Below are 14,897 nucleotides of genomic sequence, written 5' to 3' on the forward strand. Positions count from 1 at the left end.
TAAATTTCTTTTATAGTAAAGTTCAGAAACAAATTGTTACAAAATTAGAAATATAAAAGAGCATTGTGGTAATAATATACTTTTAGGGGAATTTGGATGTATAGCAATAAAATAAAATAAAATAAAATTTGTGTATGCGTCTTTAAATTTATGTTAACTAGATTCATATGAATTTATAATATACAGTAATTTATAAATATTAATTATTCTGTATTAAATATGATTCAGTACACTATGGTTGGGTATAATTAAGTATGTTGGATGAATGGTAGAAAGTTAATTTTATATAAATATAACAAAAATCTAAAAATATTTACGGTTCGTGTAATAAAAAATAATAGCTAGTAAATCTGATAAAAATATTTTATAATTTTCAAATTTGTTCTTGGCCTCACTTCTCTGTCTTCTTCTTTCTTGTTTGCGATTTCTTCTCTTTTCCAAATTTCTTCATCTCCTCTTTTATATTTTTTTTCTTTTATTTTTAAATGATTTATTCTTCTATTTAAATCTACTATTTCATCTGTCAACAAGATTCTTTGAAGCTATTTTATAATTGTTTCAATATTCTTCTTCATCATCTTCATATTCGAGAGTAAATATCATTTTAAATTATCAACATGATCGTTTACCATAGTCAATAAGATCGTTTAAATTTGAAGCATTTTCTCCATCGTTTAAAACAAAAACTACGCAATCTTGTTGACACAATTTAAACAATTGCATACCATAATCAACACGATCATTTAAAATTGATGTTTTTTTTATCGTAAAAAAAAACTACACAATTGTGTATCATAACATAAATTATCGTAGATCATTAATTTAGATTGTAAAATTTCTATATTATTGAATAAATCATATAATGATTCAGAGTACATTAACTGCATAGGAATATATAGACCTCTAAGAAACCACTAAAGAAAAATTCATAAATAAAAAATTTCAAAACGGAAAATAATAATGGAAATACTAATAATTCACAAGCCCTAATTTTCCTTTAACACTCACCCTTAAACTCAAGATGCTAGAATCACAAGTTTGAGTTTGCTAAGAAAACATCTGAAGCAAATCAGTAGATCTAGGATAAAATCAAAAACCCATGAAAAACAAAAACACAAAGAACTTCTAGGCTAAAAACAAACACATGAAGAACAAAACGAAGAACTTCTGGGATAGAAACATAGATTCTCGTATAGAGATCTATAACAAAACCTACGAAGAACGAAACAAAGAACTTCTAGGCAATAACAAAGATCCTCATAGAAGATTATAACAATACACATGAACGACTGATTTGAAAACAGAACAAATACATAGAATAGAACATAAAAATTGCGCTAATTGAACCAGACTCAATGATTGAACCAACCAAAAGTACTAGACCAAATCGATGAACCATGACTGGACAAAATTGAACCAATTGAGCTAATTAAACAAACCAAACCAGTTGAAAAAGACATGAATTTTCTATGGGCAAAGACTTTTACTTAAATAAAATCTGGAGACAGTTGTGCGAACACAAATAGAGAATGAAACCTATGATGAGAGGCATGAACTCCCTGAGACAGATTTGGAGTGGTGAATTGATATGAAACAGACAACATGGGTTAAAGACACACTAATCTGGACATAAGATGGAGAAAGCCGCTGCAGTTTGTACAATGAGTTGGATAGAGTTGGCACTGGAGAACGACAAATCTACACATGAGTCTACATCCGTCACTGCCTAGTCAAATCGACGGAGGTAGAGGTAGCAGTGGCAACTAATTTTCAATGAGAAAAAGAAAATCTAGAGATCTGATACCATGTGAAGTTTCTATATTATTGAATAAATCATAATAATTCAAAGTACATAAGGATTTTAATTATTTATTATATTTTTGTATTAAATATGATTTAATTCAACATGGTTATGCACGTTAATAGTTAATTAACTTGTTGGAAGAATTGTAGAATCCCAATCCGTTTAGGATTTGAGAGAGCCTAAAGGGTTTAGGATTTGAGAGAGCCAAGTCATTATACTCTTTTAAGGAGTTCATAACTCTTTTAACTTAGAGCATAACTGAATTCATGTGAAATATCATATTGTTAGTCTAAAATAAGAAATAATAAGTGTAGGAAAAAAAAGAAAATAGCGGAAAATTGCAAAAATTACCTAAACATTTAGAAAAAAATAGGTTATGACACCTATTTTTAGCATATTATTATGAATATGATAAAATTAGTGATATTAGATGACTATCACATGATAATCATAGGACTACATACAGTAATCATAAGGTTATCAACTTTTAAATTTGCTACTTTTACAATTTAGAAAATGCAATGACAAGAGCTCAGGGGTGATCATCGGTCGGATGGGGTGGTTTTGCACATAAACCAGGATAAAAAGTCAACCTAGTCGGTTTATTCTAAGGAAAATTGACAACTGATATGAGCGGTTCGATTACAATCAATTTGGTTTTCTTGATTCAATTGGGTCAGTTCGATTTCTTTAATATTAAATAATATATATATATATATATATATTCAGTTTTTTTAAAAGGTTTTAATCAAAAGAAGAAAAAGAAATGTGCAGGGAACTCTCAGCCTTTTCTTCCTTTCTCAACAACAAAATTAAGGCACACTTCAATACATTTCTTCTAAAGCCCAATCAAATCCTTTTAGCTTGTAGCCACATATGATAAGCCATACCTCAGGCTCACACATATCCTTGACTTCAAGAACATAGCGTGGTGCTCAACTTACGCATATCTGGTATCCAAGCGGTGGCAAAACCAAGATGATCACCACATCAAAATCCTCACAAAACTTCTGCCCCTTAATCATTTCAAAAATATTGAATAGAAAATGTTTCAAAAACAACTTCAAAGATCTTAGCATCTAAAACTCAAAATCTACACCTTCCTCAGCTTGTCTTAAGTTCAAGAGCAACTTCTGTTCATCGATGATTGTGGATAAATCGGATTCCTGTTGGGCTTATTTCATTTTGAGCCCAGTCCACAACTTTTTTTTTAATTTAGCTTTATTATGCAATTGATTAATGAAGACAATATGTTAGTAACGGCAACACAGTGTGAAAAATAAGAAAAAGTAAATTTCGCGTGGTTCGTCTTTCTGTCATTTGGAGATCGATTCGTGGTCCGATTGAGCTGAAATTTTATTCTTTGGCACGTGGATCTTCATTTTAAGGGTGTAGATTTCATTTGGAGCTATTTACCATTAGATTCTAGTAGATAGTTGGCTACCCGTTGTTGCCGTATTATTATTCTCGAGAACTTTGTTGTACCCATTAAAGATTATTGTAGAGATTTTGATTTCGGTCCATGTTTTTTACTCCTCAAGTAAGTTGAGGGAGTTTTTCCATGTTAAATTCTTTTATAATTGTTGTTATTATTGTTGATTAGTATTCTATCATGTTCACACAAGAGTGAGATAATTGATCCAAGTTAAAAGGTGTTTATCCCAACAAAGTGGTATCTAGCGTTGGTTAATTAATTGGGATTTAATTGTGTTGAATATGGATACTAGTTTATTTTCTTGTGTTGAATAGGATACTAGTTCAGTTAAGATGGTTACTCTTAATGGGTCAAATTATCAAGTATGGAAAAGAAAAATGGAAGATATTGTATCTAAATGATTTGCACCTTCCAGTTTTTTTTTATGAGAAGCCTAACGACAAAACTAATAGAGAATGGGAATTATGTCATAGGAAAGTCTGTGTTTATGAGGCTATGGGTAAAAGATAATTTTCTAAACCATATTTGTGAAGAAACTCATGCGCAAAGTATGTGGAATAAGCTCGATTCACCATGTGCCCCTAAAACTAGTAATAATAAAATGTTTCTGATTAAACATATATGAGTTAAAGTATCAAGATGGAGCGCCTATGTTAGATCACTTGAATACATTTCAAGGTATTCTGAATCAGTTATTTAGGATGAATATCAAGTTTGAGGATGAGATGCATGGGTTATGGGTGCTTGGTACATTGCTAGACTCGTGGAAAATATTTACAACTTCCTCATCGAACTCAGCCTCAAATGGTGTACTAAGTATGGACTTAGTAAAAAGTAGCGTGTTGAACAATGAGATGAAAAGAAAGTCTCAGAGTTCTTCATAGTCAGATGTTCTAGTTACTGAAAAGAGGGGGAGTAAAAATAAGGGTCCGAAAAGTAATAACAAAAACAAAAGTAGGAGTGGCGAGTTTGCAAATGTTGAGTGTCACTATTGCCATAAAAAAGGGCATATAAAGAAGTATTGTCGAAAATTGAAAAGAAATAGTAAAAATCATAAGGGCAAGGAAAAGAAGAATGACGATGACAGTGATGCTGATACAATCACCATAGTCACTGAAGATTTTTACATCTTATCTGATGGTGATGTTGTAAATCTTGCCACACAACAGAGTAGTTGGGTGATTGATAGTGGTGCTTCAGTTCATGATACTTCGAAGAGCAAATTTAAAGCCCAATTATCTATATTGTTTAATATGAAAATGTAAGTAAATTTAGAACATGTTCTATATGTGTATTTTTCTAGATAGACAATGATGTTTATAGACTAAAATTTAGAGCATTTTTTTACTATATGTCTATCTATTTATATCTATGTCTATTTGGAATAGACAATGTTAAAAGTCTATCACGGTTTATCAATACAATTGCTATTTTTTCACTAATGATCTAGCATTGTTTTACTTGTAGTTCTCTATGAAGCCACTAGACTCGACAGAAGAAGAATCTCAAACAATTTTGAAATATTTCAAAGGAATCGAGAAACATGATAAAAAAGAACATGTCGAAAAACAGAAAAAAAGAGAGAAAGAAATGGAAACAAACATAAAAATAATACAAACAATTTTTTGAATAAAATAAGTGAAATAAGAAAATAAAAAAAATGGAAGCAGAACAAATTTGGTTACATCAAGGCGATGCAATTCGATTGAATGCCAATACTTGATTTAAGGTGTTTTGATTCTCTCTCGATTGAATGCCTAAACTTGATTTGAGGTAGTGGAACACGTAATGTTCTTGAATTTAAAGTCTTAGAAGAAAGCTTAAACTTCAATCTTTAAAGGCGGTTAGTTTCGAAAGTTGGAGAGTGTTTTTGGCTCTTTGAAGAATTCTCTATTGTCCTTTTGGAGTAAAAAATCTTATTTTGTCTCCCACAAATAGAGAGAACTCTTTTATTTCTTTGATTTACAGAGGTTGTTCCATGGACTAGACTTATGGACTCCACATAGATTTAAGTCATAGTTAGCCAAGCTTTTTTTTTTTTTTTGACTCAATTGAAGTTTAAGCAATTTAATTGAACCAAAATAATTAACTTAATCCAATGATCATAAAGAAAACATGTGACATTATCAAAATTGATCGATTTATATCTTCAATTTTAATTTGACACATATGCCAAATTTTAATTAGTCTCAAATTCAATTATTTATAATTTTCATCATTAATTTAGTAAATAACCTAACAAATTATGATTAGTTCCAAAATTCAACTGTGTTACGAATATAAAGGGGTAAAAAAAGAGTGGTAGAAAATATATATGCATTTTAATGACAGCAATTAATAATAATATCTAAACAAAAAAATAAAACTAAAAGAAAACTAATTAAAAATAAAATTAAAGGGTTAATGTTTAGACAATAAAAGAAGTTTAGCCTGTTGGTGCCATTTGAAGCAGCTTCTCAGCCTGTTCTGGAAACAAAGTTACGAATAAATATGCACCTGCCAAATTCATTCAAATAATTCTCATCAGTATATGCATACTACATAAGTCTATTTTTATTTCCAAAGCAAATAAAATAAAAAGGTATATTATTTTTAAAAAAATATTGTGTAGTTAGGTGAATATAGTAATTCAAATAAATACAGAAAGTCCCAAGTAAATAAAATAATAATAATAATAATAATAAGTACATCAAATATATACATGGAGAAAAGGGCTATAAGCAACCTTTAGAAAAGGTTATAAACCTTTGAGTTCGTATATTTGGTCTTTGTAGGTCTTTGTACTTTCAATTTGATATGCAATAAATCAAACTTTAAAATGTGTTTATTAGTTCCTTCAACTTTTAGTTCCATGTCCAACGGATTGGGCTCTACTCAACAATCTTTTTTCAAAAAGAGAAATAATAAATATAATAATTACCGACCTAATATCACCCAAGAATTTCATAGAAATTTCAATTCTTCTTCTTATGCAAAGTATCATGTGACGTAAGTTTACAATGAACAATCAACTATAACATTCACCAAGAGTTAGAGATTGAATAAAAAAGCGTAAACCTGTAATGGACTAAGTTGAAATATTTTGAACAATAAGGACTAAATTGAGAGAAACAACCAAACATTAGAGAGTAGAGACTAAAACATACATTTAATTTAACCTACATTAAAAGTTAATATGAAAAACGATGCTGCCCATCAAAATGTTGTTAATAAATAAATAGGATGGTATAGAGTTGAGGAGACTTACAGATAAGAACAGTTCCTAGTACAGCTGAAATTTTGCCTTGAATTGTTACCAAACCGGCTTTGCCAGCATCTTGTAATTGGGTCGAACCAACTGAGTCAAATGAGCCTATCATGATAAAAGAAATTAAAAAAAAAAGAAAACCAAAAATGTGAATTGGGTTTTAAAGCTTTGGAGTTAGAATAAATATGTAGAAATATTTGAAGGATTGAAAACTTGACCTGGTTTTACAGATTGGAGTCCTGAAGTTATACAAGCAATGTTTTCAAAACCAGCTTTCTCTAACTTGTCCGCAGCAGCAGTGGATCTAATTACCAATTATAACACACTGATTATAATTAATCTCCTTTTGTTTTTTTTTTGCCAGATTGAATGTTCCAAAAAAGCAATGTACATAGCTCAATTAAACGGCACCAACACATCCATAAAGGAATAATCTTAACAACCAGAAAATCACTCTTAGTCTCTGTTAACCATACCATAATTTAGCGTTACAAATCAGTTAAATTACAAATTCGATCCCTATAGTCAACGTTTCGGAGAAAGTTAGAATTAATCTCATAATTTTAAAAGTTAGAATTTCATTTATATAGTTTGATAAAATTTCATAAACAGTTCCTAAGGTACTATTTAGGAAGGTTTTAACAAGTATAAACGACTAAATTTTAACTTTCTTTCAACAAACCAAATTTGTAGTTTAAACTCACAAAGCACATCTACAGAAAAATTAAAAAAAAAAAAAAAACCTTAATCCTTCCTGACAAACTAGCAATAACTTGCTTTGAGGTGAAAGCTGGGCTTTAACAGACTGCACAAACTCAGGGTTAAGTTTTGTAAATGGCAATCCAAAGAAGAGACCAGAAAAATTGTTGTGCACTGTCCTTTTTATGATGGTTCCTGCACAACACAATGTTTAAATTTAGTAGAACCACTTTTGAAATACTAAAAAGTACTTTAAAAGTGTTTGATACTTATTTGACTCAATCTCGAAGTATTTCGCTAAAAGCACTCACAAGCACATCTAATATCAGAATAGTTAGGGAAGCAGAAAATTTTACCAAGATCATTGTCTTGGTTTTCAATGAAAAGTGGGACATGGTAACATGATTTAATGTGAGCTCGATCGAACTGCGATTTGTCCCGAACATCAACGATTACATATCCATCAACTGCAATTAGTTTTTTGGCTTCTTCAGCATTGACAAAATTTATTTCAGCTTTAATTCCAACTTTTCTCTGAAGAACTCGTTTCCCTGGATAGGTTCTTCGATGAGGAACAGTCCTTAAAGTTAACCAGGATGTCCTTGGGTTGCTGGAGGAAACACATACTTAATCCCTTTATTTCATATGAACAAAAGAGAGTGTAAATTGTTTTCATTTGGCATAAAAGACTCATTTTTGCATTCAAAACAGCCAAGGCTCATAATATATCATCCTTCATCACAACAATAAATTTCTATAAATCCCAAACCTCAGGAAATTAGAAGACCACAAAAACAAACACTTTATAGGAACATAGAAGAATATTAGAAACAACCAAACTCAATTCTAGGGTTGGTAAAATAAATTCAAGCATTAGAGAAAGAAAAATTAGGAATAAAAATACTATAGAAAGAGTTGAAGAATCACTTATAAAATATCTTAGTGTTGTATTTTTATTCAAAATCTTTCTTTCTCATATGTTTTAATTTATTTTACCAACCCTAGGAAATGACAACAGGGATTCAAACTACTTGCCTAATAATAAGGAAAACACACAGAAAAATAATGGTGTCGATACAATTCTTTTTTATACATGGATGGCGCCTAATATATGCGATTTTGGGTTAGATATCTTGGCTCAGCTGTGATCAAACAAAATACACTGAGGATTCCTTTACGCACGAAGCTAGAAAATCTTTTGGCAGATTACCGAACTAAAAGGAAAATTTAGCTCTTCGACGATCTAGGACATGAGTAGAAGCCATCAATGTTGTGTCTAGTTAATGCATCTAAATAATCAAGTGAAATGCAGCATTCATGGAATTTAACAGTTAAGAGTTCTACTGGAAAATTCATTTTTAACATTGAGATTGCTTATTAGTGGTCTATGAAATTCTAAAAAAAAAAGAGAATCAAGTAATTTTAGTTGAAGTATTGAAATGTTTCATCTTCCAAAAGTGACTTAAGTGCTTCAATAAAAATAACACTTGCGTCAAAATGCATGCCAAAAGCACTAAGACTAACTGCTAGACACAAACCTCTTATCATCATCCTAATGTAATAATGTAGCTAAAAACAGTTAACTACTTAAACAAATTGGCAGTGTGAAATGAAACATAGAATTGCAGTATTTTTCCATTTTCTTCAAATAAATTTACTAAAGTAACACAAACAGAGAAAACCCAGAAATTAGAATGGGTAGAACAAATGAAAAATGATGTCAAGAATATCTCAAAGGTAGGTTTGAAGAGGCCAAATGGAATGGGGATTGAAAAGAAAAAGAAAGGAAAAATCGAATTTGAACTGAAGGGGCCAATAAAAGAAGGAAAAAGGTTCACCTTCTTGAAGGAAGAGTTGAACAGCAAGGCCTGATTCCTGCCATTGTATGAGATAAAGACGAGGAATTAAGCATTTTTTTGAGCTTATCAGTGTATCTCCATTCTCAATTAATTGCTTTCTTTCTTATTCTGATTTCCGGGTTGCTCGCGATTTTCGGAGCTGCAATGGGTTTTTGACACGTGTCAAATGAGCTGGCGGATAGTATCCGGATCTTTCGAGTTTGATGCCTCGTAGGATTGTTATTTATTGAGAAAATAACTCCGAAATCGAAGGGGTAAAATTTCGATCAAATTTTGAGATTTGTGTGGAACTTTCTACTTTTTTTTTTCTTTATTCCCTTCTCTTCTTTCTTAACATTGGACTATTATGTTCTTTTTATGGTCTATGAACTTGATTTGATTACATCAATGGATTCCCACAATAGTGTATAATCTTTTCTATAAAATGAAGTTCTGTATTTTTATCATCCAAACCTTTCATATTCAAAATTTTCAGTATGGAATTAATATTGTAGTTTGTAGCAGAATTATCAGAATTTGGATGAGATGGTTAGGAGTATCTTTTTGGCATTAGGTATATAATTATCATACTCAGACATTGATATCTACACATACTTTCACTATTATATTATGATGACTTTTAATATTTATTAGGTCAAAGATCACACCAACCATGAACCCAATTTAATTGGCTTAATGTGCACATGTCGACGATTCTTTGGTTAGACGCGCTCGAGACATTGCAAGAGTAATATGTTGTGTGTCATACTGAGAATCCAAGTCAAACACACACATACCCAAATGCACATATGCTGCATTTCTCTGGTACATAAGCCAATGGTTTTAAATGTGTTTCCATCAAACCACAATATATACTAAGGTATGTAATGTTCATCAACAAGCATAAATGGATAAAACTTGTTTATTACTCAAATCCTAACACCTAAGCAGATCATGCCTTAGTTTAAACATTTATTCAAAAAAAGAAAATAGAATTAACCATTGATAGTGCTTCTTCATGAGGATTCTGTTACTGTGTTGCTGAAAGATGTATAAAAATGCTAGTGAAAGTATATTGAAATAAAACACTTTAACCACTTTCATTCAAGATTAACACATGCTTCAACACTTCAACAAAATGGGCTTTTACTTCAATTTAAAAATGTAATTATAATTTATGACAATTTTAGGAATAATAATTAAGGAGGTAGCAACATTTTAAAAAAATTGAAAATATAGCAAAATTTGTCATCATAGACTTCCATCGCTGATAGACTCTTATGGTCAATATTTACAATATGGTCTATTATTGATAGACTTTGACAGACTTTGCTATATTTACAAATTTTTTAAAATATTGTTATATTCTTAAATATTTTGAATCAAATTGTTATATTTGCAACTATCTCATATTAAAATGTGACAACAAGTAATTTTTCAAAAAAAAAAAAAAAGGTTTAGTGTCAGTTTTAAGCTAACATTAGAGACAACATACAATGTTAGTTATAAATCAACATTGTTTATCCATTTTTTAAACAAAATCAAATAATTTCTCTCCCTTCCCCTCCTTTCCTTTTCCACATTTTTAACAATTTTTTTTTGTAATAATAATAATAACTAATCAGTTAATTTTCATTAAATATAATAAAACAACAAATATTTATTGTCTATCTAACAAAATAAAAAAACTTAGAAAGTTGGTAAAATATTTTCATATATTTCAGATTTGTCCTTGATATTGCAGATAATTCGTCATTTTTTTTTCTTCTTTTTTGCAATTAATTTATCTTCTCTTCCAGATTTATTCAGTTCCTCTTCTAGATTTTCTTTCTTATATTTTTATTCATATGTTTTTCTTTCTTTCTTCATCCTCTCTTTCTTTCTTCCAGAATATCAAGATTATTTAAATATTAATTTGATATGATCTCTATACGATCACTTACCTAGTTAACTCGATCGATTAGTATTGTAAGACCTGTATCAGAAATTTAAGTTGAGAAGAGAAAAAATCTTCGCGTAAACTAAGAAGTGAAGTTTTTTACTAAGTGTTTAGATTAGGTGTTTGGTCTGGTCTTCGCGAGGAGAACCAAGTGTTCTGTAGGGAAAAAGTCTACGAGGAAAGCTTGAAGTTTAAGTGTAAGTTCACATTAAGAGTTCTATGTGATGAAATGTTGGTGAGTTTGCAAGTAAGAGTTCTTGAAGTTCAAGTGTGACCACGCGATAAGGTTATTCGCGAGAAAGGTTGGACAAGCAACGTTCAGCGTGTAATGAAATTTGGCAAGAAGAAGTAACGAAAGTTCGGAGAAATTTCACAAGCTTAGTTAGTGGGCCATGTGTGGAATTTAAGTTAAGCATGGTTAATGACACATTTTAAGTTTACACGTAGTCCACTAAGAAGCAGGAGCTGGCAAATTGAGAAGAGTTTAAGCATGACTAAGCTGGTTTAAAAGTTCTATAGAAAGAGGGCCCAAGTCATTTGTTTTGAAGAAGAAAAGCAAAGTGTTGATGTTTTAGTTCGCGAGAAAAGGCTTGTGAGAAGAAGAAGAGAAGTTATTTGGTAAAGTTTTGTAAGTGCTTTTTTTCTTAAAAGATTTGTGGTTCTGTTTTACTATTTTGAAAGATGATTTCAATTGAAAAAGTGTTTCAAAATAGATTTCTATGAAAAGTTATGTTTTCAAGCATGATTTATAATGTTAAAGCTTGATTTGATGATTATGATTTCCATGTTATGAAATGGTTTTCAAACCATTAGTTGATTCCTTGAGATGGTGTTAACTTTTATGTGCACATAAAGAGTCAAGGCCACCATGGGGGTGTACGGATTACATGGTGATAAGAGGCTGACTTATGCGTTGAAAGGAGCGTCGTATAAAGCTTAGCGACCTGAGCAACTAAATGCAAGGTAATGAGACCAAGCGTAGAGAACGATTCGGGATCCTTGGTGAAATGAATGACTGTTAACTAATGTATGTTTATGTGAAATTGTTATGTTATAAATATGTTTCTTTTAAGCATAAAGAAAGGTTTATGCAAAATGAAATGATTTGAAGTTGTTTATGCGGAATGATGTTTGTAAAAAGGTATTGCGAAAAGGCTTTCATAAAACCTCAATATAGACTTAAATATATTCTCATAAATCTCATGCTTCAAGAAAACACTTCTCAATTTGAATGCTTTATAAAATTAACTCAATCATGATTTCTCATAACTCTTTTCTAAACTTGAAACTCATGCTTTGTAAATAAATTTTATAAATCTAGCACATTCAAATGCTCAAACTCGAAGCATGCTTTAAAACATAAATTCTTAAATCAAGCTTAGAAATTCATTTTATTAGTCACTCACAACGTTTGGGTAGATTCTTGAGTTATAAATTTGCCGTATTTTCTCTTGCCCTGAAAATAACAAGAAAACTCAAGTTAAAACTTCGGCTTCAACCATGACAAAATCTCTTTAACTTCTTCCCTTTCCTTCTTTCTTCTCAAGGAAATCCTTTTCAACTCACCTTGAACTCTTTTGAAATCTCGACAACCTTAGCTTGCTTAGAACCACTTCTACCAAGTTTTCCCTAGCTCAAATGAACTCCTAATCGAATTTAGAGTCTAGATCAACAACAAAAAACTTGTAAACTTTCTCTAAATCGTCTTCAACAAAGAAGAAGAGTTTTAACTTACTTGGATCTAAACCATAGGCTCTTAACCCTTCTTCTTTATCTTTAATTTGCTAAAGACAACTTCTCGGATGCCTCTTGACCACACACCCAAACTGAAGCTTGGTCAAACTACTCTTCAACTCTTTCAAAGAACTTCAACTTCTCTCAAACTCTTCTCTCTACTTGCTCTTAAAGTGAAAATGGGTGATAAATGAGAGATATGGGTCTTTCGAACATAAAGTAAACTATGCATCCGAAAAACGCTGACAGCACGCGAGAAATGAAATTTTGAAAGTCTTTCACGCGTTTTCTTCAAGTGATCTCAGCTGAAGATCGGGTCGAGATCCATCGTGAACCCTAATCACACTTTCTCATGCTTCCAATCTCGATCGGACACTCCCTAAGATGATTCGAGATTCATATTATGTCTTTCTCTATCTTTTCTCTCAGTCGAGCAAGATCGAGATTTCACCCTTCTGCTCCAAGATGCATGCTCTAAAACTCTCCTTGCTTGCTTTCCAAAGCTTTACGTTGACTTTTCAAATTCCTCAAACTTGATCCAAAACTCCTAAGCAAGTTTCTTAACCTTTCTCAACCCTTAGTAAGAAATTGGGATAGAAGATACAAGTATTACATATATTAAAAAAATTTGTAGTACAGGTTATGTCCAAGGGTCAGGTCCATGGACCAACCAAACCCAAACCCACAAAGTCCACATGAAAACTTTATAAATAAATGAGTTCTCTTCATTTGTAAGATCCTAGAGTGAATTCTCCCAACAACAAGAAGATTCTAAAGTTTCTGAAGACTACATCGCTCCTGAAGCTCAATTTCTTTGGAGATACAAATATTCTTCCAAGACTCCAACTTTAAGTACATCAAGCGCTCTGCTTCCATACATCAAGTGTACACATTCAACCGAGAGAGAATCAGAGGATCAAATATTAAAGATCGAACAACATCGCATCAAATGAACATAATATAAACATAAATTCAACTCCACGAAACACATTTATCCAAAAATCTTGTGCGAACAATCTCCACTCGCATGGTCTTCACATGAACAATATGGTTCATATTGTTTGTAACATTTACATTTCTTTTAACAATTACAAAGTGAATCATATTCACTGTGTTATCAAAAGAAGGCACCTAACATTTATCTACTTATTGCAGACCTTTTAGGTTAGATATTGAACATGAACCACTTGTATGTTATCCATATATTGTTCAAGTAACATCATATATAACCTTGGATCATAGTTCATTGGATTGAATTAATGTTGTCTAAATGTCAAATAAAACACATTGATTTTATTAAATAAATAATTTATGTTAATAAAACCACAAAACCCGATGTTTAGGACATCAATTCCAATACATAGTTAATTATAGATAAGATCTTTAATTAAAACTATCTAATTGGAGATGGAGAAGAGACAGGGAGAGAAGGGAGGAAAGATAGAAAGAATAAAAAAGTATTCTTTTGCCATATCAACACTTATAACTTTTTATATTCAATTTAATGATCTTATAGTTGGAGACAGACTTTTTAAACCTATTTTTTAAAACTCACGGACAAAAATAACTAATTTTAAAACTCATAGACTAAATGCACCTATTCATCAAAACTCAAATATTTTTTTTTCCTAAAATCTATTTCCATTTGTATTTTCAAACAATGTTTTAAAGATTTTTAGTAAATTATTACATTAAAATATTTTTCTAGTTAAGCAAAATGATACCAAACAAACTTCTGGACATTTTTTAAAAAAGTTATACATATAATCGTTAGAAAATTGTTGAACAACGGTCGAGCGAGAGGAAGAAACAAATATAGCATAAGGAGTAATAAAAACTTGAATCCAATAGAGCAAAAGAAAGAGAGAGAGAAAAGCACATAAAAACAAGAGCAAGAGAAAATAAAGATAACAAGAAGCATAATCCTAATCTGCATGTTGAGAGCATCGAAAGTATGCTTGCCTTCATCTACTTAATTTTACTTAATTTGATGTGTTTTATTTTGTGATTCTACCTAACTGGATGTAGCACTAAAAATGATGCTAAATCGAGCCAAATCGAAGTTGGTTGAATCAAGAGAGAAAGAAGCTACATGAAAAGGAGCATCGAATAGGAGTGTAATGATCCCATGCTCAACGCTTTTTTTTCGAGATCTTCAATTTTTTGGAGATGAGGGTAAGCACTATGGTGCTCCCCTGATG

General features: G+C 31.0%; 1 protein-coding gene across 1 annotated transcript; it reads right to left on the bottom strand.

Moving 5' to 3' along the window:
- Positions 1–5,538: 5,538 nt before the first annotated feature.
- On the bottom strand, positions 5,539–9,180 carry LOC101203491 (rhodanese-like domain-containing protein 9, chloroplastic). Its single transcript, XM_004144619.3, has 6 exons — positions 9,024–9,180; positions 7,542–7,795; positions 7,230–7,380; positions 6,705–6,790; positions 6,487–6,591; positions 5,539–5,735 (listed from the first exon to the last, which is right to left on the bottom strand). Exons 1-6 carry the CDS (start codon positions 9,095–9,097, stop codon positions 5,665–5,667), a joined length of 741 nt encoding a protein of 246 aa, XP_004144667.1. The 5' UTR covers positions 9,098–9,180; the 3' UTR covers positions 5,539–5,664.
- Positions 9,181–14,897: the final 5,717 nt, after the last annotated feature.

This window comes from Cucumis sativus, chromosome 4, assembly GCF_000004075.3.
Source record: "Cucumis sativus cultivar 9930 chromosome 4, Cucumber_9930_V3, whole genome shotgun sequence".
Lineage (NCBI taxonomy): Eukaryota > Viridiplantae > Streptophyta > Magnoliopsida > Cucurbitales > Cucurbitaceae > Cucumis > Cucumis sativus.